This window comes from Condylura cristata, unplaced genomic scaffold (genome assembly GCF_000260355.1).
Source record: "Condylura cristata isolate star-nosed mole 26May11 unplaced genomic scaffold, ConCri1.0 scaffold00004, whole genome shotgun sequence".
NCBI lineage: Eukaryota > Metazoa > Chordata > Mammalia > Eulipotyphla > Talpidae > Condylura > Condylura cristata.
This window is the reverse complement of record NW_004567105.1, coordinates 7,207,633-7,234,256: the sequence shown is the minus strand read 5'-3', so window position 1 is coordinate 7,234,256 and position 26,624 is coordinate 7,207,633. Positions and strand designations below refer to the sequence as shown.

General features: G+C 52.3%; 1 protein-coding gene across 1 annotated transcript in view; it reads right to left on the bottom strand.

Annotated features, from left to right (window-relative positions):
* Positions 1-26,624, bottom strand: part of LARGE (like-glycosyltransferase) — a 419,193-nt gene that overhangs the window by 6,548 nt on the left and 386,021 nt on the right. Inside the window, exons 11-13 of the mRNA XM_004675709.2 lie at positions 21,037-21,200; positions 15,779-16,057; positions 901-1,047 (exon numbers count right to left, since the gene is read on the bottom strand). Of these exons, the coding sequence (XP_004675766.1) occupies positions 901-1,047; positions 15,779-16,057; positions 21,037-21,200 (590 nt within the window). The remainder of the gene's footprint in view (positions 1-900; positions 1,048-15,778; positions 16,058-21,036; positions 21,201-26,624) is intronic.

The following is a 26,624-nucleotide window of genomic DNA, read 5'->3' as shown; positions in this document are numbered from 1 at the left end:
GTGTGTCTGTGGGCAAGATACTTAGCCTCTCGGAGCCTCAGTGCCTTTGTCTGTAAAGTGGCAGTAACAGTACCCACCCACTAGATTGGTTTGCGCATCACATGAGCAAATCACCATGCTGGCTCATGTTAATCTCTCAACAAATAGTAGTTACTCTTTCTTTCCAAACAGAAAGAAGGCTTGCTTTGTGGGACATTCACTCTTTTTGCCCACTTTCCAGAATTCTAGAATTTGGATCCTGGCTCCTCTACGACCTCTCACTCCTCAGTGTCCTTACCTGTATAAAACATTAGGATCATCTCTTGATTGTTAAATAAATAACAGCCTGCAAAGTAACACTTGCCTGACAAATCCAGAAATTTCTAATAATGTAACAGAGGTACAGAAACCCAAGTATGATTATAATCCTTTCAATACAATTCAGGTTGCCTAGAAATTTTTTAACTTGAAGGAGGCTTGGGGGCTCTTATAGACGACAAAGGAGAAGCCTCTTGGAATAGGAGCAGAGGAAGAGAGGACTCCCTTGGACAGCAGACTGTACCCACGAAGGGGACAAGAAAAATCACGACCACGGCCTAAGAGGATGAAACCCAGCTACTGAAGGAGTGAACAAGCAAGCATGGGCGAGTCGGGCCATCCTGAGAGCTGCACACAGGCAAGAAGCAGGATTCCCAGGATTCCTGCCCTTCCAGCTGGACACAGCACGCCCATCACTCACGTGCTGAATGAGGTACACCACACGGGGTGGGGAGAGAAGACGCCGAATGCAGTGTCTGGGGTCAGGGTGCTTTTATGACCTTGAGATGGTTGATGGGCAGCCAGGCCACAGCTCAGTGTGTGGGTTCCCCAGGAGAGGGAGAGCTTGGGGCACTCCCGGGCGTGGCAGTGGGGGCCCCGTACCTGAAGGTGAAGAGCGTCCCCATGTCCAGCATAGACAGCAGCTCTGCCTTTGACTTGGGGAAGGAGAGGCGGTATCGCAGCGTCTCGAAGGCGGGCACGATCATCGCCTTGTTGGTGTTGGTGAGGTCAAGCTGGATGACAGACTTCCTGAAGAGAGAGACGCGCGAGAGACAATTTTATGCATTCATGTACCGGTTTAATAGATTGATTGTTTGGTGGTAAAGAGTAACAACTGAAATGAGGACACCTTGTCTAACAACTGTGCTTTTCTTTTAAGAATGATAAATGTTATAATCTTAGCTGGAGGTCAGAAGGACCCCAAACTGTTCCTAGAAAAAAGGCGATGGTTGTCATCTTTCTGCTGAATGCATGTGCTAATGTTATCCCACCGCCTGCTTGTAATGTATCAAGTCCTAGAGAAACCTGCACCCTACACTGACCCCTGTGTCGTCCTTACTCCCACTCCCCTGCCTCCCTCCCCCACCGCACAGAATCGCATCTCAGCTCGCCAGGCCACCACCGCCTGTTTCCCACCTTCAGCACCCCGCCCTTCCATCTGCTGCGGCTGGGTGGCTACACACTGACTTGTTTCTTTGAGGTTCATCTGCATCAGAGCCTGGACACTCGCAGGCAAGTGATGCCCTTGAGCACTTACGGAGTCGGCTAACCTGAGCCCCAAGCTGGAAGAAGTTAAGGGACCGCTGGTGCAGAATGCGGGGGAGGGGAGGTGGGGGGCAGAAGGCCATCACCCAGCGGAGACCTCCAGACCCTGAGCCTTTGGCTGGTGAGACCTGCCCCCCTTGCCACTGCTGAAGGGTCTCCCTCCTCTCCTGCATTCCTGCCTGGGAGCCTGGCCTTCTGCTCCGCCCCTCTGAGACCCAGTTCCTGCCCTTCTGGGTTTGCTGACCCTTTCCCTTCTTTGGGAGCCTCTTCTGCAGCCAGAGCAAGATGCAGAGAGGGCCACGAGGCTCGGAATGTGCCCAGACGAGAACTGCAGCCCCGCTCTGTCACTGTGAGTCTTGTATTCCGGCTAAGGGTGGCATCTCTCTATTGCTCAACATGGGGCATTAATAGCTCCCTCCTGGAGCTGCTGCAGAGACCAAACAGGGCCACAGAAACACTGGTTGGCAACCTGGCACAGGGCAGGTGTAGCCACGAACAGCCACTACACTTCTGCAATAAACACAAGGAGGAGAGATGCGGAAATCCATGGGCCTGGATGTCTCCACCGAAGTCCCGAGTTACTATGACAATCACGCTTGTTACATCGCCACTTCCCTCAGTGCCCTGCCAAAAGCACTCCCCTCTCGTGGCCTCTGCACACAGAGCAGCTCCCGGGCCATGCTGCCCTGAAGCCCTGGCTAGGGGCCGGTGTCCAGGGACAGAGCCCAGACTCAAGCTCAGAAAGTCAGTTTCTCATTCTTGGAAATTTGAACAGTGGTCCAGAGCCTGGAACCACTGCAGGCTCGGACCCATGTCTAGAAGCTTCTGAACTTCTGATGCCAAGGGCCCAGAGCTGGGCTGCTTTATCATGATCTCAAGTGTGGGTTCCCCAGTTTCTGCTCTGATTCTATAAGGTATACGACCCACTGATTTGTGTTTGGTTTTTCTTCGATCTTTCAAATCTTAATTGTATAGCATTGGTTTCTGTTCCTTGCAATCAAATAAATTAACTAAGAGGTTGCAAAGCCTAGAGTGGAATAGGCCCAGTGAGCAGTGTGTCCTAAAAAATGTGGTCCTAGGAAGCTTTATTTCCCTTCGCACAGAGGCTATCAGATTCTGGAGTGCTTTCTGCAGATTCCTTTTAATCTCACTGAAGTACAACTGCCAGGGAGATGGATTTGTCACTAGATGGTCCATTTCGGCCTGTCCAAGGAGGTTTTGATATTGATGTCCTGAGCAGTGCTCATTATGAAGTTGTTTCAGCAATAACGTGGTTTCAGGTCCCAGGTCTGGGCACATCAAGCACTGAGAGGCCTGGGGCCTTCTGCCCATGCGCCGCTGGGAACCCTCCCCTGCTGGGGCCTGGTGACCCCCAGGACTGCAGAACTAGCTGCTGACATTATCTGGAAGGTGAGTCCTGCTTCCAGCACGGAGTCGTCTGGGAATAGAGAGGGGCCTGGTGAGCTGAGAAGGCTGTCCTGATTGCCTACAGGCCGGAGTTCTGGGCCAGGCCTGATGGTGGGGGACCTTATTCATCTCCCATAGATCACTAAATCAGATGATTAAAACTGAAGGTTTTGGAAGGTGTCTGGCGTAGGAGTCATCAGCAAATCTGGCCTACAAGACCCTTTCACTCTTCTGGGGCAGGGAACCTTGACTACTCTCAATCTCAGCCTTTGTGTTCTTATTGAGGACCTGACCAGGAAAAGCAAGAGGGCGTGGGAGTACTTGGTGTGATGCCTGGTGGGTACAGGGTACCTGGTGGTTGCCAATGGTGGTTAATTTTATAGGCCAAGAGGTGGGGAACGATGTCAAACATTGGGGCTGATTCTGTGCATGTGATTAACATTGACTACCAGTTAGCTCTAAGAAAAGGCCCTTACTCTTCACTTGGGTGGGTCTCATTCAATTAGCTGAGGCCTTACGAACAAAAACTGAGCTCTCTCTGAAGGAATTCTGCCTCAGGACTGTAACAAGAAACCCTGGCTGGGTTTGTTGACCAGAGTGTTCTGTGATTTCAGACTTGCCATCCCCATAATTCCTTAAAATCTCTCTCTCTCTCTCTTGTCTATTCCTTCCATCCATCCACCCATCCATCCACTGATCCATTCAGTATCTACCCATCCATCCAATCAATCATTTATTATGTTTCTCTGAACAATCCCATGGATCCACTGGCCATCATTTTTGTAGTTTACAAACCTACAACATCTTTTAGATGGAGAAACTTTTGAAAGCATAGGCAGTATAATCAAGCATTGCTTAACAGGGATCCTTCTGAGGCATGAGTCACTAGCTGATTTCACTGCACGAATGCCAGAGGACGACACGCACACAAACCTAGATGGCAAAGCCGAAACACACCTAGGCTAGCACGATTGTAACTCAGACCCCTGCTGGTGTGCTGTACAGCGTGGCAAACAGCCACTCGGACCCAGACAGCCACAGGTTCAAATCCTGCTCGATGCCCTCTCCACTGCTCAGCCTCTCCTGCTCAAGCTTCCTTATCTGCAACGTGAAGAGATGACAATGCTTATCTTTTTCAATCAGGGTTGCCTTGGGGGATGAAGTGAAATAATCCCTCAGAGCCTAGCAGCCTAGCACAGTGCCTGACCTAGGATGTCCCACTAAGGAATGAGCTTCCTCCCTCTTTCCTGGCTCAGTTACTGGCAGGGCTGCTGCATGGACTAGTTGGATACAGAAGATTCAGAAAAGGCCACCAGCTGCTTACAACTAGGGTGATTTTGACTTGCCAACACAGTTGATTAACTAGAGGCTCCAGCCAGCCCTCCGAGTCGCTCTTTATGTCAGAAATAATTCAGGTGACCCGGCCTGTCTCTGCAGTCCCCCAATCTCCTCTCCGTTGGCCACTACCTTCAACTTACTCAAGTATGCAAATAGATTAGAGCCTTGTGTTAGTTTGGTTTTGTTCCTACTTGGGAATACTAGTGAGGAGAAAGAAATATGAGTAAGAAGCAAGGCACCTCAGGTCAGTTGAGGGGGTGGAGGTGGGTAGAGGCTGTGGACTCTCAAGGGCTTGGTGTGAAGTCAAAGAAACAGCAGGGTCAGGTTGTCAGCTAGATGGGCTTCCTGGTGCTTACAGTTAGCAAACCCCAAGCTTGAGCTTGGCAGCTGATTGTATAAGCTCACACACACACATGCACATACATGCACACACACCTCCTTCCATATCTCTGCTTTAAACCCCATCTTTGCCCTAGATGCAGGTCTTTGTCACCAGGGAAACGGCCCTGGTTCCTGGCATGGAGCGATTACAGGGAAACGTCTCAGAGGAATATGACAGGATGACGTGCTGCTGGTTGTTGTGACCTCACCCAGCAGTGGTGAGGTGTGGGCTCTGGGGCTGGGTCCCTTTCCTAGCTGACTATTTAATCTCGGTTCCAATTTCTGTATCTCTAATATAGTGGGGGGCGGTGATAACAGCATTCATTTCCAAGGGTGTCTGGGAGGACGAAGTGAGTTCTACATGCGAAGAGCTTACATAGCACCTGGCAGGTAATAAACGCTCAGTCTTGTGACCATCAAGGTGCGCACCTGCCTATCTCCTGGTGGGTGGCCTTGGTGATGGGGCCCGCACCATCAATGGCCTTTCCCTGATGTCTGAGGTCCAGCCAGGGGCTGGCTTCAGCACGTTGCTCCACTTGCCCATTTCCTGACTCTGTGCCGGGCCAGGGAAGCACCTGGGAGAGATGGGAAACGGAACAGGCAGACCCCCCTGCCTGGTCTGACATTGCAGTGGTGTGTGGGAGGTGGGGAGAAGACCACCATGACTTACTTAGTAGGTTAGGAAGTGAGAATTGCTTAGAGAAGGCAGCTGGGTCAGGTGCACTATGTAGGTCAGAGGTCACAGAGTGGCTCAGGTAGGTTTCATGGAGAAGGGACTATGTAAGTAAGGACCTGGAAAAGCAGGTCGTACGGTGGCCTGGCTCAAGAGTTTTCTGGGCTAAAGAAACAGCTGTTGCAAAGGCCCTAATATTAGAAACAGGACTGAACAGTGGGCCAGGGAGGCCTGGAACAGGGGGTGCTGCAGACCATACGGGTCTAGATCACTGGAGGTCGTGGTGGGCAAAGAACAACCACCACCCATTCCTTGCTCCCAAGCAAGCAGACAGACTAGTCCCTGAAGCTCATGAATATGTCACCTTCCATGGCAAAGGGGACTTGGTGATTAATTTCAGGTGGGGAGAGGGCCCTGGATTATTCAGGATACAATGTCAGAGAGTGGCTAGAGGGCCTGAGACAGAGGAGATAGTATGGCGAGCAGAGGTCAGAGAGATGCAGCCACAAGCCAAAGAATATAGGTGCCCTTAGAAGGCCGGAATGACAGATTCCCCATGAACCAGCTCACCCTGGATGTCAACTCTGCAAGACTCAAATCCTGACCTCCGGAGCTGTAAGACAGTACTCTGGTGTTGCTTAACAGGAGTCACCTGAAACTATTCCAAAGGTCCTGAGATTTTACTTTGGGTGAGATGGGAAGCCCCGAGGAACTTTGGGCTGCTTGACTTGTTTCCATATTGTAAGGGAGCAGGCGGTGGGAATTCCTGTGCAGAGATCAATGAGGAAGGAGCACTGGCAGGTGTCTGCATCGGGAGAGTAACAATGTCTGCCATGGAAAGTAGCTGACAGCAAGAACCCCCATCCTGCGGAGAGGAGCAAAGGGCGGTTCCATCATGGGAAAGCCAGAGAGGCCAATGGGGACGGTCGCACAGGCTTTTTGCGGGGAAGCTCTGGACTCGGGCTTTGAACAATTATTTGGGATGTCTATGAGACAACTACGTGGAGATGTTGAAGCGGCTGTAGGATAGACGAATTCTGAGGCCAGGAGTCAGGGCGAAGCGGAAGGCATCCTGCTGACCAGTGGTGGCGAGATAAAGCCACGAGACTGAGGCACCAACAAAGGGGGGCTGGCAGAAGGAGCGAAGGAGCCAGCCGTGAGGGCTGCAGGGAGTCACAGCTGCGGCTGGAGCGCCCTGGGCGGACGGGACGCCCGTCTGTGAGCCGGGGGCAAATAAACGCATCTCAAGGAGGACAGGCAGCGGCAAATGCTGCTAAGTGGTAAACGAAGATGAGAGCAGGGGGCTGATTCTTGGATTCCGGCATCTGGGTCTAAAGAACCAGCCAAGATCGGGTAGTGGGTGGGTGTGGGGCGATGGCCACTGGAGATGCCTTCCACTCGCTGTGCGGAAGCAAAGGCAGGGTCAGGACCCAGGTGGCCTCCGCTGCCTCCTCACGCCCCCTCTGGAGCACAGGTTGATGCTGAGCTGGGGGGCCGGCTCCTGGCAGAAGCAGGGGAGTATAGAGGGATGGGGCAGCGATTGAGAACCAGGGACCTCACACATGGCAGAAGACGCAATCCCGTGGTGACAAGCATCTTTGTAATAAAAGCATTTAGATTCATCTCATGATTACAGAGGGGGAGAAATGTGGCTCACATGGTCCAGAGGGGAAGAAATACGCCACCCCCACGACTAACCTCTAGCCCCTTAGTAGTGCACTGAGAGCCGGGACGTCACTGTTTGCCAGACCCCCGCAGCTGGCACCAGTCGTCTGAAGACGGGACTTGGGGGACTTGCCAGTGTCCATCAAAAGGCCGATGGCCTCACCCCTCTGCTCTCCTTTGGTGCATTCTGTTCCACGCAGAAGTCCCCAGAGTGGGTGCAGGTACTGCCCGTCCTGCTGGGCACCCTCCTCAGGTAAACAGCACGAGGGAGACAATCTACCCTGATGGCAGGAAGGCGGACAGCACAGTGGAGTTCAAACAGGAAGAGCTGGGCTAGGGAGCACCTCCAGTGGGGTCTGTGTGCGGGGCCACGGGGACCCCCAGACAGCTGCATTTAGCCCAGTAATGTGCATAGGTGGGCTGGTGGAGGACTGGACAGGAGGGGTGCTCCAGGCCTGTGTTGGGGGGACATGAGGAAGGGCCAGGGCAAGGGCAGGATGAACCCCAGAGCCACACCCAGGCTCATCTGCTCCCTCCGCCGCTGCGTGGCTGCCATAAAATAAGGGGGGGCCACTGCATGAACATGGCCAGGTGCTCCGATGTTTCCAGAAGAGCCAGCTAAAATTACCCGCAACACACCTGACAGCAGGATCTCTCTCAGGGAGGCTGGCCTGAAGGGAGCAGACGGGGAGAGAAGGCGCGTGATCTTTTCAGTGAGAGGATGCAGATTCTATCTCAGCGCCAGCGTTTCAGTAATTGTCTAATCATGGGCCATTTTCTGAACTCTTGGGGCTTTTGTTTCCTGATCTTGATAATAATAAATACTTCCACAGACTCGGCTATTAAGAGAACCAAGATAACGTATTCATGAATGAATGAATATGTATGAAGCCCACAGAGATATGAGGTGCAGAGTAGAGGGGACAGACCTAACGTGAGTCTTACGGAGCTCTTGAGGTGCAGAGAGCTGGGGGGATGGAGGTGCGGGGCCTCTGGATGCGGGGACGCGTCACGGACGGCTCCCCACCACCGAGTTCTGACTGCGGAGCGGGAGTCAGGCCGCCAGGGTGGTGGGGTTCTAAGTACTTACAACCCTTAATATAAAAGCACATAGGATTTGGGGGAGCTGATGCCTTAGGGCATGCCTGACACACAGTAGGTGGTCAGTAAAATGTCATAAGCAGTGCTTCGTGTATTTAATATCCACACTGTGCTAAGTGAGCTGCAGGCATCACTGGGCACTGCGAGCTACACGTAGCTACCAGTATTCAGCTGACCGATGAAGATGCTCTGGCTCTAACAGGTCGGATCACCTCATGGCACATTAGCAGCCGTCATCATCGGCATCATCGTCACTGTATTGATTCTGCACCAGCGCAGAAATAACCTGGAAAGATCAATCACGGGGCCTCTTTGGGCCAAGCCTGTTAATGTGGTGACCTTAGAACTGGACACAACGAGCTTCCTGAAGTCCATGGGTCAAGGCAGCTGCGGGGAGAGTGAGGGACAGGTGGAGGGAGCTGGCGGGAGGCTAGTCTGCATGATCATGCTCCTTACGTGGCACGTCATCCCCACGGCAGATCCTGCCTGGCAGGTGCTAACGGGACCAGATGCTGGTGGGCCAGAACTCAGTGAGAGGTAGACACCTGCGTGCTTACGGCCACCAAGCGCTGCAGTGGCACGAGCTCCTCTGGCCACTCTCATTTGCCTTTGATTCTCTGGGCCTGACCAAAGGTCAGCGGCCGTCAGGACGCCATGAGCAGATGAGAGGGGATTCCACAGCTCGGACCATGGCCTCCAAGTCACAGAGACCATCCTCAGTCACCCCGAGTTGCAGGGAACCCTAGTGACTCCCAGGACTCACTCCATTGGAAAGTTCCATTAGGGGATGGGAGGAGGGAAAGATATGTGAGCTGGACAACACATGTGTGCACAAGTTTCAGAAAACAGGGTTGTTCTTTCGCCCTGGGCGTCAGGCGCTGTGAGAGGGGTGGGCCACTCTCCCTCCCTCCCTGCAACATCTCTGCTGACCTTGGCATCTTCCTGCATCTACTCTGGGACCGGCTCCTCCTGGACCCTTCTGCCTTCATGGAGGCAGAGCGTCTGTTGCGGACTTGTGGCCAGGCCCAGCCTCAGTGTGGTTATGTTGCTCATGGGCTGGCGCGTGGCAGGCATCGAGAATGTACAGGAAACAAAGGACTCAATCTAGTTGTCACATGTGGAGAGAGGGTGGGATTATGAAGAGGGTCCTTGGGAAGCGACAGAATTGGGCTGAAATTGTTCTGCCACTTAAATACATGGACCATCGGGCAAATGGACTTGCATTTGAACCCTCTCAGGTACATAATGGGAATACAAACACTCATCTTTGCTTATGAGACACATCTGTCAGAGATCACATTTTTCAAGACTCTAGCACAGTGCATTTGTAAACAAGTGTTTCTTCCTCTTGGGGCCCTTGTACTTGGTGATGCTCTTAGCAGGCTGATGGGCAGGGTTGGAGTGATCCCCAGGTGAAGGGCAACCGAGGTGGGCTCTGACACTCAGACTCTTCTGATGTCAGCTTATTCCTGCAATGAACACAAGGGCACAGGGCCAGCTGGAGCAGCCGGGCCACGTGGGACAAGGAAGGGTGCTGGTGTGGGTCATGTACGTGTGTGTGTCTATATGTGCATGAGGCTGTGTGTGAGAGAGAGGTGGCTGTGAGGTGCCCCCTGTCTGAAATTGCTCCCCCAGAGTTCCAGCCCCTACAAATCGCCTACTCTCAATAGCACTAGATGTAAACAGGACTTTCAATCAGAGCCACAGGGAATCATCTGGAAAACACCTTTGAGGATTTAGCAACCGACCTCAGGGCAGAGAGGAAAGAGGCAACAGAGGTGAGCGGAGCTTGTTATCTGTGCTGATAACTCTGCAGCAGACCTGGGTACAGCCAGTCCTGGCCCTTTCTTCACATCCCTCAACATGGAGGCCAGGTAATAGGGTTTGCTCGGATTCTATTGCTGTTGCCAAGGAAATGAGCTCCTGGCAGACAAGCTTGCAGGCTGTCTGGGGACAACAGCCAGGACTTGCAAATGAGGGAGATAAGGCTGCCCACAGAGAGCGGAAGCAGGGACAGACACTGAAAGGTTGGGGCTGGAGAATAGCAAAGACACCGGAAAGCAGGAGGCTTCTGGGCTCCAGCAGACAGGGAGACTCTGAACGTGATATTAACATATACCCACAGGGAGAAACTGTCAGGAATGGGTGAATAAGAAAGGGGGCTTTGAGGCAAATCAAGTGAAAAAAGACCTGCAGTTTATGGTGCCCTCCTCTGTGGGAGGGGACTGTGCGAGTCTCAACACCGCCCTTCACCCCTCTTCATTACCCCCATTGCTCAGATGATCAATGTTGGCATCAAAGGGCAACATCGAGGGTGCCAGTGTTGCCACCTGGTAAGTGCTGGTCCTGGGGCATGGGAGATGCACTGGTGGGGACAGAGGCCTGGTTCCAGGTGTGACCTGGACAGTCACCTGTTTGTCCTCTCCAGCAAGTTGCATCCTTGGTCCTAATTTTCTCATCTGTGAGTTGGGAATAGGGTTAACGCCTGGGCTGCAGGGCTCTGTGGAGGCCAAATGAATTATCTCATGCGCTGTTATGGCAGCTCTGCAGGACAGAGAATGGACTCGATATCTACAAGCTGAGATGATGATCCTGGTCATCGCGACAATGGTGGAGACGGGTCCATCAGCCAGTCACACCAGTGGACGGATTAAGCCTTGCATGCCTCTGGTTAAACCCAGAACAAGTCAGTTATCCACTTAACAATGCTGGACTCAGGGGCTTATGACTCAGTCTAATATTCTCATCTGTAAAATGCATTGTGAGGAGGTTAATGACAAAGACAAAATACCTGCAAGAGTATTTGTAACACAGCTTGGCACATAGTAAGTGCTCAATAAATGTTCACTGTTGCAGCTGGAGTAGGGCTGAAAGGATTGAGTGGACCCAAGGTCACATTTTCTAGTCATGTTTCCTGACAAGCAGCCAGCAGCCTCCCTCGGCGCCATCTCTACCTGGCCTTGTTCCAATTTCTTCTCTCCAAATTTACAGGGCAGCCATTAGGTGCTAGGGAGAGGGTGGTGAGATGTCATCCTGCAGACAATGCAAAGGCTGGCACTTGCCCCTTGTACACTGGCAGAATATAATCTCTGCCCGGAGTGACAGCATGGTCCCCTAGAAGCAAAGGAAATGTTTGCAAAGTGGAAATATTTTAAGCTCCAGGCACTGGACAAAGAGAAGGATGCTGCAGGGTTAATCAAAGAGGAGTGAAACCTGCCCATGGATGGGGGCAGTCTCCATTGAGGGAAGCCCCCCGCTTACCTAGGGCCCCACCTCTTATCATTCTGGAAAATTCCTTGAACATGTCACTGTTCACACCTATCAATCATTCAAGCCTAAACTCCACTTCTACCTCTTTGTGAGGCCTCTCTACCCACTCACATTGGATCCTTCTTCTTGCGAGTCTGAGCCTCCGTATCTTCCATCTCTCATCTCAGTGGTAGCACCTACAGGCACCTTCTAGAAAGGAAACCCCATGAGGGTGATCTGATCTGTTATTTTCACTGGCCCTGGGGCTCAGCCACTGCATATTCATGGAATGAAGAATGTTCTAGGCGTTGTGCTAGGTGCTTTCCAAATACTATTATATCTCATCTTCCTAGGACCTCAAGAGGTAAGAAATAATGTGATCTCCATTTCACAGATAAAGAGAGTGAGCGGTTAAGTATCTTCCCTGAGGTCAAGTAAATATTGAGGTATTTACTCAGCACTGCAATGCAGGTCTGACGGATGCCAGGGAACAAACACCGTCAATGGTCAATGCAGCGTGCTACCTAGCACATGGTAGGGATGCATGAAATGTATTTAATTCCAGGGGTGCGAGGCTGCTTTATTTACTTTAAATTTGTTTTTGTTTTATTGATTTCATCTGGGTGAATTTGCAAAAGAGATTTCACTCATCCCACACATGAGAGAAATGAGTTGTCTTTCCTTGTCTGGCTTATATCACTAAGTATAACTGGACCCTTTGGGTCCATCCATGTTGTGGCAAATGGCAAAGTTTTATCTTTTTCACAGCTAAGTAGTACTCCAACACGTATATACCACATGATCTTTATCTAGTCATTTGCTGATGGGCACTTAGGTAGTTTTCAGTTATTGGCTACTATACACAGTGCACATAGTAGGTGCTTGTTAGATGTTTTTGAAATGAATGAATGAGTAAATAGTTTCTCACTCCATTTAAAAAAAAAATGAGGTGTTTATCTGAAGTTGTCCAGACTGTGCTGGAGGTGGCGGAATCTGCAATGGTTGGGGTGGGGATGTGGCCTGGCAGAGAAGTTCAAGACTTTATGGGCCAAAGAACAGGACAGTCACTCCTGTATGGAACCGGCCATATGCGTACCAGAGGCTGTTTCTAGTCCCTCCACACATGGAAGAAACAAGCCAAGGGGGCAGCTGTGGGACCAAGTGAGCCTCTAAGTCACACATCTGGTGAGTGGGCAGGGCCTGGAGCGCGAGGCAGATCTCCACGCCCTGTGCCAAGCCACGCTGACTTTCCTCTGACTCTTCTGAAGTCAGGAGTGTAAACGGCACATCCACAAATGCATTCTTTAACAGAAACAGGTAGAGGGGCGGGAGAGAGCTCTTAAGAGAAACTCTGCAGCCATGTCCGTGCACATAACTGATTTCATTATTTGCAAGTGATCTGTTTGTTTTTTGCTGTAATATTAGCTGGTTGCTAAGCAACTGTTCAGGGTGCTGTGATACTGAACTTTTTTTGCTCACCGAGTAGGACCCCTAAAAGGGGTGATGTGAGTGTTTGGGGGACCCGCCAGAGGACCGCCATCCGCCTGCTCTGGTGATGTGGTTCCAGCCACAGGTGAGCGGGCGGTAGTGGGGGGCGGGGTGCGGACCTCCTCTGACACTGGCATTTAACCTCGCTGGGTCCCAGGTGGTCAGCTGTAGCAATACCTGGTAGGGAAGTGTGGCAGACAGAGCTGATGGATACCAAGTAGCTGGCAGGGAGTCGGGCACAGGCTTAAGAGCTCCATAAACCGCAACCCTCATCCATTTTCATATTAATATTTAACAGCTTGGAAGGAGCATTTGGCTGGATGTCCATGCAGAAATTGTTGGTCTGTAGAGGGTTTGCTGGCCTTAGGGTCCATAGTGACCATGACAGATAGGCCCTTCAGCCTCATCCTAAACCAATCATGTAACATCACACATGAAGCTGGACCAGAAACAAGTTCCTCCCACTCACTGGGTAAGACTCTCCTTAAGCCACTGGCAAGCTGATATGCTTATCTTCACAGGCAAAGGTCAGTGCATGCTTACTGGGGGCTTCTCAGGCACATAGCTGGTGTCAAGGTCTTGCTGAGGTCAGAGGTCACACACTGGTACTCTAGGCTGGAGTGGGAAAGATCTATCCAAACTGAAGATTGGTTAATGGGAAAAATTAACACACAAAAATCCGTATTTCCAGCACCTTTTGAAAAATAGGAAGACCTCACCCTGCCCTGAGCAGCAATTCCACAATAGGCGTGGAGAGGCGTCCGCTGCCTGAGATGGGGACTGTGGCCCCCCATGAATCAGAGTCAGCACTCCTGGCTCTTTCAGGCCTCTGGTGGTCCCTGTGGGCATCTGAGTGTGTGACTGCTGGTGTAAGTCCCCTTCCACATTTCACAATGACAGGACATGCTGAAACCAGAGAGTTGCTAGAGATTGTGAAGTTGGCTAAGCACAGGGTGTGAGCTGCATCCAGGGCTGCAGGTCTCCTAATGCCAACCCCACTATGCTCAAAGTCAGCCTTGGCATCCTGCTCCTTCCAGCTGGACCAAGATGGAGTCAGCATAAGAACCAGCCCAAAGCAGGAGGGCTCCTGTGTTGTTCAGCTTTGAGAAGGCAGCTTCAGGTAGCAGCATTGGAAAGCGGTCCCTTGTCTTCTCTTTCAAAGTCCAGACACCTTGCCAGACTATCACTGAATTCAGCTGCAGTCTCTGTCCGGCCGTCTGCCTGTCTCCACTGCTTCTTCTGATCCTCCTCCAGGCCTCTAGCATCCATCACATGGAGGAACACAAATGTCCTGTAACTCATCTCCCTCCCTCTGGTCTTACTGACTGTGATCCCGCCAGGGTGCAACCAGAACGCTCATTCTTAAGTGCAATCGATCATGTCAGTTTCTCAGTGATTTCCATTGCTTGCCTGCCTGCCTCCTAAAATCCAAGCCCCTTAGCAAGTTTTATGAGCAGACCTGCAGGAACCAACCAGGCTTACAGTTCGGGCACATCATCTCTTGCTGTCCTGAGCATCAGGGTTCTGGTCCCCCTGCCTCTCTGGGTGGGTAACTCCCTCTGCCTGGAACACAACCACTGTTTCTGGCTATCTCCTGCTCAGGACCCTGTTAGTGTGGGTCCGTGGTACCAGGACCTCCCAAACATGTACCTGAAGAGTTTTCTATTGCATGTGTGTCTTTAGCTGTTTTGCTGCTATAAGCTCTGGGCTCTCCACACCTCCTTGTGTGGCTCACAGAGGGTACACACAGGTGCCTTTCAGATGTTCACCCACTAAGTAAACGAAAGGTTGAATGGGTTCTAAGGGTGGAGGGGACAGAACACCAGGATCACACGTTCAATCCACATGGGCCAGTCACTGTTTCTGGCCTTGTTCCCACGAGTTAACCAAAAAGGGACCGAGAAAGATCCTTTCCACTGAGTTCAGGGTCCCTGGATGTGTTAAGGGTTTGTGGAGAAAGTGATGGAGTTTTAAGGGCAATTTACATTCTATCAGCCCCCCTGAGGGGTTCAGGGGAGCCTCCCTCTGTCCTCTGAGAAGGTGGCCACCCAACTCAAACCCCAGGAAGCTCTGCATTGGCAGGGTGTGAATTCCTGGGCAGCACTCGGGAAAGCGGACTGGGTATTTACGATGTCGTAGATCAACAGAATATAGGAAAGGGCAAAAATGCAGTCTGTTTACAGGCAATGTGTCTCAAAACATGACGCTCACGATGCAAAATAAAATAGTCTACATCAGGGAAGCAGAGATGACAGACTTTTAAGATAGTTCATCTTCACAGAACTGGAAGGAAGGGCCCTGGGAGGGTGGAGGAGGGACTGCGGTCCAAACCCCAGTGTCTTCCTGGGTCAGCTGAGGGTGGCCCCTCACCCCCTCCACTGATTCCTTTGGGAACCTTCCCTGACCCCCAGAGCCTGTTACCCAGCAAGACCTAGGGCTTTCGAATCCACGGGAACGGGGCTGAACGTCCTGTCTGGCCACACGGGGGCACCCTCACCACACACACTGGAATTTCAAGGTGCAGCTGGAGCCAGAGCTAGACTGATGCATTCCTGGCATTAGGAGTTGGGGCTCACTGTGCCCTGTACCATGGCTGGTGCTCCCTGGGATGTTACCTCCCTCCTCCCAGACTGAGGGTTATGCGCCCCGGGACCACTCACAAGGGAGGCACTGAGGCTTAGCTCCTAGATAACACGAGAGACGCTCTTCACAGTGGACAGAACACTCCTGCCTTACACACAGGTGCCTGAAAGCTATGTTACAGGGTCCATCAGTGCTACTTCGCTCAAAACAGGAGGGAAAATCTGTTAACGAAGAATAGATTAAAACGACGAGAAGCAAAGTGTGGAATGAGAAGACGCCGCTGAGGGCCTGGCCTTGCCTCTGCAGAGGCCGGCCCCCCGAGGCACTCACCTGAGGTACTCATAGAGCCCATACATGGGCAGGAAGTCAATGTCGGACAGGAACATGTAGGGCGTGGCCACGTGCTTCATGGCCACGTTGCGCAGCAGGTTGACGGGGTAGAACTGGCCCTCCTTGTACACGATGTGGTAGGCCACGTTGTGGCGACTCATGAGCACCTCGGAGCCCTGAGCGTAGCGGAGAAACTGCTGGGCCTCGGCGTCGGACAGGTAGAGGGCCAGGCTGATGGGCCCCTCCCAGTGCTTGCAGATGGCCTCCAGCATCTGGAGCCTGGAAGACAGAGGGCGGACTCGTGGCCCCGCGTGTCCACTGGCACCTGCTGGCCTCCTGGGTGGGGCGTTTTGCTCCCCGGACACGAGGTCCAGCAGTTGCAGGCCCTTGCCCCACGCCCTCAGCACGGCGGGGTTGGCCAGCAGACCTCAGCACCTTTCTCTGGGAAGTGGGCACGAACCGGCTGGCCCTGCTGGTTCTTGTCTTTGCTTCCATGTGAGTCAGTGACTAGACAGAGTCACAGTGTCTCCTGTCAAGGGCATGTGTGGCGGGCGAGGGAGATTACATTAAGTGGTCTAAACGGCCCCCTCCAGCTCAAAACCCTTGCACCTGTCCTTTTCTCTCAGCAAAGGTGTAAAGGAGCCCACCGGTGCCCGGAAGTGGCGACCAGACAGCCAAGATCGAGGCCCACGGAAGCCACTGCTGACAGGCACATGGCGACAAGCAGTAAGGACGCAGGACTGTGGACTAAACACTTTCCAGAACCCTCCCAACCCCCAGGCATGGCCTTGGTTCTCCCCTTTTCCTGATGAAGGAATGGAGGTGCCAGATGTCGGGCTGGATTGGGCTCTTGCACTCAGCCCAGAGGTGTGTAGAGTTGGGGACCGGGGATAGGGGTGGGGAGGGGGCGCTGGTTTCAATGCACAGAGCCCTCAAGGCCTCAGGCCTTCAGCCAGGTTGCAAGGTTACCCCCGAGGCACCACAATGAACCAGGATGGAGAGTGGGGGTAGAGAATAGAACCTGGGGAAAAACAAAAGGTGCTCTCACACAGGGAGTCTTTGTAGAAATGTCTGAAGGGAAATCTATGAAGATTCTCTCCCCACCCTGCCAAAGGCATTAGAGGTACCGGTACATAAAATCTGTGGTTAAGAATGGGCCCTCCCTGGTGGCACAGCGGATGGAGTGCAGCACTGCAAGCTAGCCGCAGTGGGAGTTCAACCTCCGCTCTGGAGGTGACCCACATGGCCAGGCAGACCTCTCCTGCCCACCCGCCGCTCCCCTCAGCAGTGTCCTTCCTTGACCTGCCTATTCTGCTCCCCACTCTGTCTCTGGTGAAGCCTCTTGCCACCCCTGAACTCTGGCCTGTACACCAGTTCTGGATGCATAAATAAATAAATCTTAAAAAAAAGGTATCTTTAAAAAAAATCTATGGTTAAGAAATAGCAAAAGCTTGTTTCATTTTCCCCTGCCCAGCACAAGGCATGTCATCAGTAGTCTCCTGCCCAGAATGCCCACTTTATGCGGACAATTACTGGGAAATAATTTCATGCATTTCTGTGCTTCTAAACAAAAGAAAATGGGTGCAGTGGTCTGAACCAATGGCTTTCTCCCTGGCTTCCAGAGGCTCCTCACAGCAATCCTGCAAATTGGTACCCCTGGTCCTCTTCCTCCTGCACTATGGAGGATCATTGGGCATGATCTGTGGGGCAAGAGTCCTCTGCCACCCACACTTTCGAAGACCCGCTAATCAAGGTGACTGGAGCTGATTCTTCTAAGAGGCACTGTTCACAAGGGCTCACCCCCTTGAAATGCATGTCTGGCCTCCTCGGGAGGCCCTGGTCTCTCTCGGGCTCTGAGAATCGGGGGTTTGGACCGATCTCAGCTTTATCTGAGTTTCACCATCTGCAATATGGGGTGGGGGCTGGAATCGGTGCTTCCAGAGAGAAGCTGTCATGCAAATTCTTTGAAATTTGGGGGATAAACAAGGCGAGCAGTTGCTATGATGTGGATGCATTTACCAGAGTTAAGGCAAGAGGGAGTGGAGGAGGCATGTGTCACAAAGAAGCCAGTCTTGCGATTCTCCCACTGGCTGGACTTTAGACTCCACAGAGTCCAGCAGAACCAGCCTGCTGAGCCCAGCTCACACCAGGCTCCTGAGCTCACAAAGTGCCAGGTACAGAAAACAGAGGAGGCTCTCCCACCCAGGGCTCCCTGGAGCGAGAGTTGGCACCTCACCAGCTTTGCCAATGGAACAAGCCCAGAGAGCTTGACCTTTCTACTCTGAGCTTTCCCCCATGCCCGTGGCTGCCAGGACGGAAGGGCAGACCCCACGTGGCCGGGAAAGGCAGGTGACATTCACTCCTAAGTGCAGGTCCCGAGGGAGGCCAGGGGCCATGCAAGCCGGCTCCCCTCTTCCACAGCGGCATTCACATGGGGCCGACTTCTGACTCAAGGGCTTACAAACACACTTGAAATGGTTCTTAAATTAAAAATCAATCCAACAGGCCCCAGTCAGCTGGCTGGATGGTAATTGGTTGTGCGGGGTGGAGCGGAAGGAGGCATTTCTGCCGTCTTCATCAGCCTGTGGTTTCGCTTTATAATTTCCGATGAGGTCCTGCTGAGCCTCTCTTGGGGGGGCCTGGGGCTCCTTGGCTCTCTGAGGCACTGTCCAGCTGCAGCACTTGTCGCAAAGCATTAGGGGCACGAGATGCCCGCCGAGACGCCTGCCGCTGGGGATGTGTGTGCTGGGGAGGCCTGACTAGTGGGCGCTGCTGGCAGCAGATGCGAGGGGCTGGGGTCTGCCAGCGTGGCAGGGGGGGTCCTGCAGGGACCTCCCCCGCTCGTCAGGGGGTTCTCTGGCCAGCAGTAGAGGGAGGGACTTCGCTGGTCGCCTCTATTCTCTTGTGGGCAACAAGTCATACAGGAGGCTGGATTGAGTTAGTGATTGAAAAGATTTTCTAATTGCTTGTAAATTCCCGATAACAAATTTCATGGGCAGCATGATGGGAAGGGAAAGAAATAAGCTCTGCAGCCTCTTATTTCACAAAACCAACAGCCCTCTGTGAACCTAACAGCATCATTGTCACTGTTGACAGAAATGAGTCGGGGGAGTCCAGAGACTTGCCCACATTCACTGGCTTCCTACGTAGCACAGCTGGAATTTGGACACAGGTCTTTTCCTGTCCCCCAGAGGGGCTGTGACCTGAGGGCAGCCCCCCCGAGCAGAGGAGGACCCCAGCCCACCGTCTGCAGGGAATGGGGACCCAGCCTCAGAAGGGAATTCTGCTAAAACCTAAATGAACTTGGCTGTGGACGCTGATGTCCTTGAGATCAGAACTCCAGACAACACCGTGGTTCTGGTCCTGTGACTCTGGACAGATGTATCTGATTCCTGACCCACAGAAACTGTGGGGTCACAAAAGTGTGCTTTACAAGTGCTAAATCTAAGGTGATTTGTCATACAATAGAAAATGAGTGCCCCGGAGGAGTCCTGAATATGCCCAGCAGCAAGGTCTTACAGAAATCCCCAGCCCCATAAGAGCCTGGCTCACATACATGTAAAGTATGTTAGTCTTAGATGTGTAAAATTTGCAGGGTGATCATGTGAACACTGGAAACAGGCACCAGCAGGGAATGACCTTTCTGGAGGTCACACAGCAGGTCAACGACAGGGCTGATGCTTCGGCCTCTGCTGTCCTGCCCTTCTGTCCCACTGGTTTTTGTTTGTCAGTTAAGCTGGAAGGTTCTCCGTGTCTGTGTACAGGGGTCCTCGAGGCCCGTGGGGCCAGTTCCCTGCATGAGCAACCATCCCTGACACAAGTGGCCAAGAACCTGCTTCCAGAAGCCACACTCAGCTTGAGTAATTCCCAGGTGCCTGGCTGGAAGGTTCTGCTTGCTCCTCAGAACGCCTTCTGCTTCGTGTGAACCTTTTCATGTCCAAGGGCTTGTTCTTTCATTTGTTCGTTCATTCTTCCATCACTCAAGACTAATAACAAGTGACATTTACTGAACACCTAAGAAGTGTGCCAGGTACTGTTCTCAGCATTTTGCAGGTGTTAACTCATTTCATGCTGAACACAATCCCATGGAATCTCACCCTCTGGCTGCACTGGCATCTCGGTGAGGCGCCCATGCAGCTGGGTAATCAAACTCCTTCCCTGCACTGCGGGGCTGCCCCGAGGGACAGCGGGGCCTGGTCAGCCACCGTAGCCCTGAGTCCGGGGAGGAGGAAGCTGTCAGTGGAGGTGGACAGTCAGGTACAGAAAACGGTGTAACAGTAAGTGCCTTGGGTCTTTGAACCCATTTGCATCCAGGTCGCCACATAAACACAAATTAGATCGTATAGCTTTAATTCCTTCCGTAACTTAAAACACCTACCATAAAGCCCAATATTTTCTGTGTCTAAGGTTCTATCATGTCAGTGTCCTTAGTTCCCTACTGTGTGTCAGCTCTGCTAGTCTTCTATTAGTACAGAATAGGAAATGCAAGGCTCTTCCGACCACAGGGCCTTTGCACTTGCTGTATCAGCAGCCTGGAAAACTCTTTTCTTCCCCACTGGCACACTAGATTCCTTACCCTTTCGGTCTCTATTGCAACATCCCCTCCCTAGACAGACGTCCCCTGCCACAGCACTGGAGGGCTGTCACTTCACACCTTATGACTCCCCCAGTTTCTCCAAAGCACTTACACCACTGTCAGCCTTTTCATGGGTAGTTTGTTGTCGTTTAGACCACTTGCTCTCTGTTCTCAACCTGGCTACATCTTGTAAACTTTAAACAGTGCAAGTCTCTCCACCAAGGTGCTTGCTGCTCTGGGCTGTTGTGGAGTCTGGTCATGAATCCGTTTCAAAAACTCAGATGACTCAAATTGTCCGCAGTCAAGCTTGAGCACCCACACATTAGGCTGTAAGGTGCTAGGGCTGGGGTCACGTCGGTCACGCGTGGTAAAGGCTGGGTGACATTTGTTTCATCCACACGCGAAAGGAATGAGACAGCAACTGCTTACCAGCGGCGGCTGTGGGTTCAGCCGTGTTCCACAATAATGCGCCTCCTTTCGTCTGGATGCTTTGCATTGACTTACATCTGGGAATCAATCCTTCCCTTCATTCTCAAAACTACCATTACTGCCACCACCCGGAGATGAGGTGCTTGGTTTTCAGAGGTTTCTGTGAGCTGGGCCCCCAGACCGAGGCTCCTTCCCACCTGTGGGGCCGCCAGCGGCGCAGGGGCTGGGGCGGGGTTAGGGGGTGCCTCCATACCTGTCCATGGAGAGCTGAGCCACCAGGGTGACGTCCGTGCTGTCGGAAGCCGGCTCATACTCGTAGTGCAGGAAGTACAGGTGCGTTCGGTGGACGGTGAACCGCTCTCGCCGGAATTCATAGCACAGGTCGTCCTCGTCCAGCTCGGAGAGCTGCTTCTGGAGCTGCAAGGGAGGAGCGGATGCTTGGGAACAAGAAGGAGCCGGCCTGGTGCCCTGCCCTCCTGCGTGTATGACCCAGGGGACACCGTGGGTGGGTCAAAGGCAGGACAGGTCCCGGCTTCCTCTCCTGCTACAATTTCCTCGCATTGCCAATGCGAGGAGGGCGCCAGGGAGCAGCTGCTCTCGCCGCTGAGAACAAGACCCTCCCAGGTGAGAACGGGAACATCAATGCCTAAACCAGCCATCCACCCCTGGATGAACTCGCATCCCCTTTCAAAGGACACCGTGAAAGTCGAAGAAGGGGGCCCTGAGAGGCTACAGAGGGCCTCTGTGAGCTCCGCTCTCTTGCGCTCTGGACTAAGGGTCGGCACCTCGGGCCGGGAGGAAACCCAGCAAACGCATAAGCGAAACAGCAAGCAATTTCCTTCCATTTCATCTGCATTTGAGGCGTTTCACTCTCCTCTTTGCTCTCTTAGCATCTTCCCAACTGTCTGAAAGTCTGATTTTATTAACCTATTCGGAGAGTCCTCTACTGAGCTCCCTTAGCCTTTGCTCCTCAGCTAGCGAACGGTGGACGGTGAACCTGCTAAGAGGGGCTTAGCATTTGACGTGAGCAGCTGCAGATACGCAGGTGTCCCCGACGTGCAGATGCGCAGCTGCCTGGCATGAAACTGTCTCGTGTAGAACCCTGCCAAGCCTGCCTGCCAGGTGTGCCCACGCCTGTTTTACAGATGGAGAATTGCAAGAGAAGCAAAGAACTCTGGCGGAGGTAGAAGTTAGGTTGGAGGATGTGGGAGCTGGGGTCAGTGGGTTGGGAGGAGGCAGGGGGAGCTTTGGAATGTTCTACATCACCATCAGAGTGATGGTTACCTGGGTGTGCATCTTTGTGATCATTCAACACGTGCGCACTGAAGGTGGGTCTGTTTATCATATGTGAAATCTATTTCTCTAAAACTTTAAAAAATATATATAGTGATTTGCCAGAGTTTGCACAGCTGGCTCTACTACTTCTCCTGCAAGAACCACTGCTGTATCGTTGAATACAGACTGAAGTTCACGTGGCTGGAGTTATTAGCCTGGCTGAGTGAAATGCACATCCTTCCAAGAATAAAGGTCTCCATATATACCTATGCACACACACTCTCACATAATATATGTCTTTTACATCTCTAATCAGTATAATCAACAAGAACATATGTTGACTCACTTCTACCCTATCCTGTATCAGCTCACCCCACTGATTATACCACAGAAGGAGCCTGGCATTTTCTCTCCAATGTGCCCTATGGCACAAGGCTGCATGAATTGCTTTCATTCTTCACCCCTCCCCAGAGCCTTCCCCTTTCTCACGTGACCTCACAAAACTGCAAGGGCCTTCCTGAGGGCCAGCACTTCATTTACGGTCACCATGGTGGCATGCACCTCCGCTCAGCTGGCACGGCCTGCGTGCCTACTGTGTGCAGGCATGGTGCTGCGTGATTCAGGCGCAGGGCCTTGTTCATTTAATCCGTCCGCACACATCTCTGTTTCACAAAAGAGGAAATTGCGGTTCAGGCTCCAGTAATCAGCCAGTTATAGAGAAGCAGCCTGGAACGAGAATCCAGACTTCGGACACAAACCAGGGGCCTGCCTGTTCATAACACAATTACTTCTCTCCCAGGGGGTGGGTGTGAGGATCAAATGCGATGGTGGAAGATTACAATGCTCTATGAACAAGGGAGGACATAAAAATGCCCACGAGGTAGGACCCCAACGCAGCAAAGACAAACCCACAAGCCACAACACCATCACCACCATGTAGAAAACGGACCACGGGAAACACATTACAGTGTTAACAAAGCTTTTCTCTGAGTGGTGGATTTCAGATGAATTTTATTGGCTTCTTTATACTTTCCTGTAGTTAACTAATTTCCTGCAATTTTCTCAAATGAGCTAATGCAGGTAAAAAGTTCTTTGTAAACTGTAAAGTGCTACACAAACCTCAGCAAGGTTATTATGATTCCATCATGTACCTTTTTCAAATTCTAATCTAGGGCTGCTATTAGGCTGATGTTATCTCAAGGGAAAGAGGAGAGCAGCTTAAACACTGCCTCCTTCCCCCCAGGGTGCTGGTTATTTCTCCAGGGAGATGCATGGCTGCAGGGTGGGCTTTCATGACCAGGGCTTGCTACTGAGGTCCACACTGTAGCCACGGGGTTGGGGGTGGAAGAGAGGGGGGGTGCGGGGGGGGGGGTGGCGCCTGACAAGCAAGTCACAGAAACAAAAGACAGATTTCTCCTGAGATCAAATGCACTTGCTAAATTGCTTCTCTGGGCAGCCAGCTGAGACACAGGGAGATCTGGGCTCAGGGGAAAATGGCCCTTCAAGCAGTTTGCATTTATTTCTTCCCATCCTTAAGGACAGCAGCCTAGATCGACCTCTGAGTTGCCAGAGAGGATGGCTGGTCATGTCTAAGATGCATGGGGATTGAAGTGCGGGCTCTGTTCAAAGTCAGGAAAGCCACCAAGAGGTGAGGGAGGTAAACAGACACTGCATCTCTCTGACATTCATTCTCTGTGACCTTGAGCAAGTCATTTCTCCCAACAGTGAGACAAGGAGTTGGGCTTTATGAAATAACTCAAGGGTCATGTGCTCACTAGCCAGCTAGCCAGCTGGAGCTTTCTCATTTAGTACTCGGAGTGTCTCCATGGCTTAGGGACTCTGCACCTTGTGAACAGAAGATGATGTTCGTCATCTGGAAGGTTTAGACCTCGCTCAAGGCCATGATGGGTGTATGGTTGCAGCTGAGATTCAAACCCAGGTAAGTGTATTTCTTCAGAGCTCCAGTTGCTACAAAGTGTGTTCATCCATCTCTTGGGCGGGGTGGGGTAGGTGGGGGTTATCTACATCCAACTCTGGGGGTTCTGTGCCTGTAGAGGACAGTGCATGTATCTCCCATGCAGGTCCAGAACTGTGTTCACCAGTATCACGTTCTCCTCAAGAATACCCCTGCTTCCTGGGTGCACAGCCCAGCCGTGTTCACAACCTTTCTATAGTCAAGGACAACTGTAGGGCTGAGTTTTGATCAGCAGAATGTGGACAGATGCTGGCCATTGCAGACACCAATGCTTGTGCATTGGCTTGTGCATAATCCCTTCTCAGTTCACCAGAACAAGAGAATCCCATAGAGGAATGGAAGATTCCATGGATGGCACAGCCACAAGATGGAAGGAGCCGGGGTCCCTGTAGCTGGAGAAAAGTCGCTTGCCAGTCAGCAGCACTCATCTGGACTCAGAGCGAGCAGGAACTTCCAGCATATGGAGCCCACTGATAGCCATCACCCTCACTAACGTGCCCACTAGAACTCTTGAGGCCGGTGAGTGATAAAGACAGTTACCAACTGAGGAGTCTGTGAGGTCACCCATTTCTTCTTGGGACACCTCTCCCTCCGTGCGTTGGCACAGGGTGGAGACACCGAGGGGAGTGAAATAACACTAGAATGTTGCTTCCGACTTTCAATTTAATTTTCAGCGGCTCTCATGTCCACTACTGTTTCTCTCAACAGCTGTCCAAGGCAGGCAGGGCTGCTCTTACTGCCTCTATTATAGAGAACATTGGGCACCAGGACTTTGCCCAGAAAGTGGGGGGCGTCACACCCCCCCGAAGCCTACGGCAGGGCTCTTCTCTCTGCGGTTTTGGTGAACAGGTGAAGTATTATTAAACCACACAGACAGGCAGAGAGCGATTCCTGGCTCCCTGCTGTGTGTATTAATCAACAGTGTTCCAGGAAACCCAAATATTTTTTGCTCTGGAAACCAAATCATGGGCCTTGTTGATTCTTTTCAGGGAGGGGAAGAGGCAGGAGATATGAGCTGTTTGGTGAAGGTTCTGGGAGGGTCTGTCCAGGCACCAAAGAAATAAAGGAAAAGGCCTCTCTCCTCCCTGCCGGGTCTCAGCCTTAATTCCTAGGTCTTACATGACGACTAGGCTGGCACCTGTCTTGGCTGAGCCCTGTGCTATGAGTGAGAAATGAATTCCACTTTCTGTACGTAAATATTTATATAGTCTGGGGGTACAGGGAACAGGTATACATTTCAAACAGCGTGCCATCATAATGCAAACCAAGGGGGGTCACGCTCCACACTGAAATGACCTGGCCTGCCTTTCCTTATTTGTCCTCAGGAAGCCCACACGGTAGGGCTGATGATTCCCATTTTACAGATGAGGAAAGGGAGGCACAGAGGGGTGACGCGAAGAACCTGAAATCCCATAGCTGGCCATCCTGTGACTTTAAAGAGGCAGCCTGGCTTGAGGGGTGCCCCTGATGTCACTCACAAGAGAAGCTACTTAGGGGAGAAGATTCAGCCAACAGCGGGAGAGGCAGGGAGGCACGTACAGGCACGCAGGAGGCGGCACATGGCAAGAGACGGGTGCAAGCGGGAGGTGGCCGTTCTGGAGCAGGACAGAAGCAAGCAGCCGGGGCCACCAGCCATGAGGACCTGCCCTGGGCTCTCCCCCACCCCTCCCGCCTCCTCCCCAAACACGCGTTCCTCCAGGCTCGGGCCGCCCGCGGCCTGTCCAGGGCGCTGGCCCTGCCTGCCATGTGGAGTGGGCAGGGGACATGTGGCCCGCACGTGAGCACAGTAACGCATCCTGGTTTTGCTCTCGGGTTTCTCTGGGACACAGCTGTTTCCACAGAGCCATCTGTTCCTGGCATGGCTGTGCCCAGCGACGCTGTGAAGTGTTTTAGAATCTGTTTATATGTGTCTTATTTTTAACTTCTAATGGAGCGCTGGTGATGCTGCTGTGTCTCTTTTCCTCTTCCTGGGCTTGGTATTAGGGGATGTGGCCCCGCAGGCCACCACCGCCTTTGCAGGAGAGGGCTGAGCTGGGAAGCCCCAATTTCAGGGCAAGGCAGAGACCTCTGGGAAGCCAGAGGGCAGGTGTCCAGGGCAGGCTTTCTAGCCCGCCGCTGTCTGCACAACGCGACCCTTCAACCTTCAACAGCCTGGGGTGGGTTTATTGTCTGACCACCTTACAGGTGAGGAGATGGACAAGTGGGGGCTCTGTACCCAAAGTCACCCCCTGGTCACGTTTTTTGATTTCAAGTCCAGGGCTCTTTTCAGTGCACCACAAATGCTTCCAGAAAAGGATCTGTGATAGGTCATTTGTTCAACAAAACTTATTGAGCATAGAGCAGATACGAGTCTTTTGGAGGCATGAAGATAAACTGATGAGCAAAACAGATAAAAATCCCTGCAAGCACAGAACTTACATGGGTGTGTGTGGTGGGGAGGGGGGGCGAGACATAATCAAATAAATAAGGCAAGAATCTAATACACTGATTGTGGTAAGTGCCACCCAGGGAAGTAAAGGAAGGAGCCCTGGGCAGGAGGGAGTGCTGGCTGAATGCTGGCCTGGGGTGGGAGGGTGTGCTGACTGAGTGCT